This window comes from Pinus tabuliformis, chromosome 2_1, assembly GCF_031772625.1.
Source record: "Pinus tabuliformis cultivar Carrire ecotype Pingquan chromosome 2_1, CPIR1, whole genome shotgun sequence".
Lineage (NCBI taxonomy): Eukaryota > Viridiplantae > Streptophyta > Pinopsida > Pinales > Pinaceae > Pinus > Pinus tabuliformis.
The window spans coordinates 681,973,082-681,978,086 of record NC_142299.1 but is presented as its reverse complement, the minus strand read 5'-3'; the positions used below and the strand labels follow the sequence as shown (position 1 = coordinate 681,978,086).

Genomic DNA, 5,005 nt, shown 5'->3' with positions numbered 1-5,005 from the left:
TATCTGAGCTTGATCAAGCGTGTGTGGCGTCCATGGAAATATCTGAGCTTGATCAAGGGTATGTGTCGTCCATGGAAATATTTGAGCTTGATCAGGGGTATGTGGCATCTACGAAAATATCTAAGTTTGATCTATGTGGCGTCCACGGAAATATCTGAGCTTGATCAAGGGTATGTGGGTCCACACTACATGCATGGAAATATCTGAGCTTCATCAAGGGTATGTGGCCTCCACGGAAATATCTGAGCTTGATCAAGGGTATGTGGCATCCACGAAAATATCCGAGCTTGATCTATGTGGCGTCCACGGAAATATCTGAGCTTGATCAAGGGTATGTGGCATCCATGAAAATATCTAAGCTTCATCAAGGGTATGTGGGTTCACACTACGTCCACGGAAATATCTGAGCTTGATCAAGGGTATGTGGTGTCCATGGAAATATCTGAGCTTGATCAAGGGTATGTGGCGTCCATGAAAATATCTGAGCTTGATCAAGGGTATGTGGCATCCACGGAAATATCAGAGTTTCATCTATGTGGCGTCCACGAAAATATCTAAGCTTGATCAAGGGTATGTGGCATCCACGGAAATCTTTGAACTTGATCAAGGGTATGTGAGCCCACACTACGTCCACGGAAATATCTGAGCTTGATTAAGGGTATCCATGTAAATATCTGAGCTTGATCAAGGGTATGTGGCATCCACAAAAATATCTAAGCTTCATCAAGGGTATGTGGGTTCACACTACGTCCACAGAAATATCTGAGCTTGATCAAGGCCTTGATCAAGGGTATGTGGTGTCCACGAAAATATCTGAGCTTGATCAACGGTATGTGGCATCCACGAAAATATCCGAGCTTCATCTATGAGGCGTCCACGAAAATATCTGAGCTTGATCAAGGGTATGTGGCATCCACGGAAATCTCTGAACTTGATCAAGGGTATGTGGGTCCACACTACGTCCACAGAAATATCTGAGCTTGATTAAGGGTATCAGGTCCTGCGGCCAATAGATAGGCCTAACCCCAAAGGCTTCTGGGAGAATTGACCATATGACCTTGGGAACCGCGAGGCACTTATTTGACCAGCTAAGCTAATCCTTGGGAGTAACATGTAATATCAATATATTTAACCAATAAATTAAATATAATTATATTTTATAATATTTTTAATTAAAAAATCAAATACATATATTTATTAATTTCCATTACTTTTGTTTGTGCTATAACCATATTTTATTAAGTTAGGAAAAAAAGAAATAAAAAAAAGAAAAAGACAACAACATATTTCCCTCGTAATGAATTATAGAATACATACCTCTCACAGCAAATAAAAATATAATATAATTAAAAATAGAGTGAATACATAATAATTAACGCCAATTTTAGAATGTTTATTTCAGAAACACAGGTTGGGAGTGAAAGAAACATTTCCATTCAATATACTATGCTCAACCTAGAAAAATAAATAAATACTATGATTGAAAAAAAAAAATGTCATCGGCAAAGAAAATGACCACGTTATTGCAAATTTCGTCACGCCATAGAGGTCACGTCGATTTAGGTGGTGGTAGACTACCACAAAACTCAAATTACAATTCGAAACAGCTGAATTCACATTGAGAAACATTTACAATTCAGAATCAAATCGGTACGGAAGCTCATTTATAAAACAAAATGTTTGGTATGGCGGCGACGATATTCACGAGGTGTTTGAAAATCCCCATTCATGGTCATTTTCTGCCTGAAAAAGTCGTTTGCGTGGGTAACATCTCACAAGAAAACCCAGACAACATGTGAACTCTGTCAGGGTAGGTCATCAACATACAGCTACTCTACTGTTGCTTTTATTGGTGTCTCTTAGTATCTGGACAGTGCAACCATCAAAGAAAAAGTGGAGTCCAGGCCACTATATAGAAACCCATTCTCAATCTTCCCACAGCAGAAACAGCAGAGTTAGATTTTTGGCTATCATGGCGTCCGTTAATATTCCTGGAATACCAATTACAGTTCTAGGTTTTCTGTTAAGTTACTTGGCTTTGGGCGCTGCAAGCAATTATGCAAACCAGGAGAAGAATTCTGAATCTGTAGTGGTTGTGGGAAAGGTGTTCTGTGATGCATGCCTGGAGAACAGGCTTTCTGAAAATGGCTACGTTATATCAGGTATCATATCATGCCATGAATTGTTATTCCTCATAAAATATTATGGATGATTTAGGTTTAATAATTTGAAAATTTTATTAAACTATGAATTTTTATTTTTTTATAAAATATTAGGAATGATTTAAATTTAATAATTTGAAAATATTTGTAGAGGTATATATAATTTGAAATTATATACATAATTTAATCAATGAAATTAATGTTTTTTTGGAGTTTTTATTTGCTATTTCTATTTTTTTTTCCTATATTGGTTTTTCATCAGTTACAAATTTTCAAAATTATAAGTAACCCATAATTATTTTGATTGTTATCTATATGTATCAACCATTTAATTTATATATATTAGTTTTACATGATTGTTTACTTCTCATCAGTTACAAGTTTTCAAAATTAAAAATAACCCATAATTATTTGGATTGTTATCTATGCCTATCAACCATTTAATTTATATACACTAGTTCTATCTGATTGTTATCCATATCTATAGGTCATTTAATTGAGTCTAGAGACTCATTAGACAACCCAATATGAGGGGATGTGTAAATTTGTCAATCAGTCCATGCCCTTTAAAATAAAATAAAAAATAAAAAATTATTTTTTAAATAGAAAAGTAATGCCTAAAATTTAAAAAAATGAATATGTCATAAAGTAATTAGATGTAAAAAATGTGGGAATGAGATGTTTACATGTTATACTTTTCAAAAATATTTGAACAAGATATTTAAATAAATTATTTGAAAACTATGTTAAAAAATTTATGTAGATATCAACTTCATATATATCTATATATGACAAAAATTATGATTAAAATTTATATATTCTATTTAACATTCAAAATTACAATTTAAACAATGAAAAATAACACATTATATTTTATATTTTTTAAAAATTTACATCGTAAAATTTGTACTCATCTTACATCTGTATTTAAAATAAACCTATCCTAATTTATACACAAATTTTAATTTTACCAGATAATAGATAAATATGTACTGATTGTGCATAATTTATTTCCCGTTTTGATGAACGAACAGGTGCTTCAATAGCTGTGGAATGCGCTCTTAACAGAAAAGGGATGAGCGTATCTGTTACAGGAGAAACAAACAAAAATGGAGAATTCAAAGTGGAGATTCCTTCCCATATTTTACATTCTGCTGATCAATTGAACAAGTGTTGGGTGAAGCCCCGCAGCAGCCCTCTCGATTCGTGCAAGATTCCTTCAATCCCTGGCCCGACAAAGCTCACGTTACAATCGAACTCCAATGGAGTTCTGACTTACAGTGCAGGGCCTTTCAGCTATCGTCTTGAAACTGTGCCTCCATCATGTTACAGAGAAACTTTCTTGACCATGATAAGGGGTCGAGCAACGGCTGAGGATGCTGATCAATCCTCCAAAGCAGGCCAGCAAACGCCCACAATCCCTTCACTGCCCAAATTTCCACCTGCTACTCTTCCCAATGCCCCCGCTTTTCCAAAGCTCAGCACTCCTCCTCTGCCGAGTCTTCCTCCTCTCCCAAAAACTCCTTCACTTCCCAGTGTACCTCCTCTACCAAAAACTCCTTCACTTCCCAGTGTTCCTCCTCTCCCCAAAACTCCTCCATTGCCCAGTGTTCCTCCTCTCCCCAATAGTCCTCCATTGCCCAGTATTCCACCATTTGCAGTGCCAACCGTTCCAGGTTCTCCTCTTCAAATTCCAAACTTCCAAATCCCTCCTATCCCATTTCTGACCCCGCCACCTCCTGGTCACTAGAAGAATCCTTCATATTTCAAGTGTGCACAGTCCTATTCAGTTTGTAGCTATTGTCTGGATTGATATATGGTGTATAATTTTTATACATTCTGCCTTGTTGGGGTTGAAGTCATAGATTAGAGGTCTGGATTAGGCAGGGTTCTTTGGGCGTTCTTAGAGATACTAGTTTTTATGGTTTTGTATGAATTTTTCCTTATTTGGCAATAAACATCACTATTTCTAAACCTTCAATGTTATATTCATTTTGCTTCCTCGGATGAATGCTTCTTTGGATCGGTCATTGAATTGATCTGTTTCAAGTTTCAACCAAAATAAATCCCTAATTAAAACAATTTATCACTGATCAAAGTATTTTTCCTCGAGTGTAATGATGTAATTAAGTCTTAAAATTTTGCAGGTTTCATAAGGCTAACCGAATAAGGATGAATTAATTAATTAATTGTTTTTCTTTTCAAGGACACGTTTTTATATTAAATGTTTTTATGATATTTTTTATTTGAGATATCACAAAAATGGAATATTTATCTTAAATTGTTCTTATTTAATTTAACTTAATTTAATTGTAGTGAGTTATAAAAAAATAATAAATGTATTTTTATATGGAAATAGAGTAGTGTTAAATGTATTAATTATAAAAAGATTTATTTTTTTATATTAAAATGTTTTAAATAATGTGTGGTTCAAAATTAGCTTAAATTTATTTTAATTTTAGATGCACTAAAATTTCCGAGGAATCAAATTTTTTGAGGTGTAATTTTTTTTCAAGATTTGCACTCAAAAACATGTTTGCATTTTGATAGGCTTAATCTGTCTAGGTGCTTGGTAAATCGGGATTTAAGATGGATATATACTAATTTATAATTTACATTCTCTAGATCCACTAAAATCCTAGATGAATTAAACCTCTAGAGGTGCAAACCTTTCCTCAAGTTTTGCAATCAAGAAAAGGCTTGCATTTTGATAGATTTGATCCCTCTGAGCCCTTGGTAGATCCAGATTTAAGATGGATCTATGCTAATTTATAATTGACATAAACTTTTTTTGTTGTTAATATCTTTTAAATGTTAGATATGAACTCTACATTAAGAATGTA

The 5,005-nt window shown here is 34.1% G+C and overlaps 1 protein-coding gene across 1 annotated transcript; it reads left to right on the top strand.

Annotated features, from left to right (window-relative positions):
• The first annotated feature begins 1,924 nt into the window (after positions 1–1,924).
• LOC149202444 (uncharacterized) lies at positions 1,925–4,136 on the top strand. Its single transcript, XM_089399990.1, has 2 exons — positions 1,925–2,162; positions 3,197–4,136. The coding sequence occupies exons 1-2, from the start codon at positions 1,973–1,975 to the stop codon at positions 3,910–3,912; spliced, it is 906 nt and encodes a 301-aa protein (XP_089256116.1). The 5' UTR covers positions 1,925–1,972; the 3' UTR covers positions 3,913–4,136.
• Positions 4,137–5,005: the final 869 nt, after the last annotated feature.

Coding starts and splice junctions, on each gene's coding strand:
- LOC149202444 (XM_089399990.1), top strand. CDS start 1,973: ATGGCGTCCGTTAATATTCCTGGAATACCAATTACAGTTCTAGGTTTT. Junction 2,163..3,196: donor AAATGGCTACGTTATATCAG/GTATCATATCAT, acceptor ATGAACGAACAG/GTGCTTCAATAGCTGTGGAA.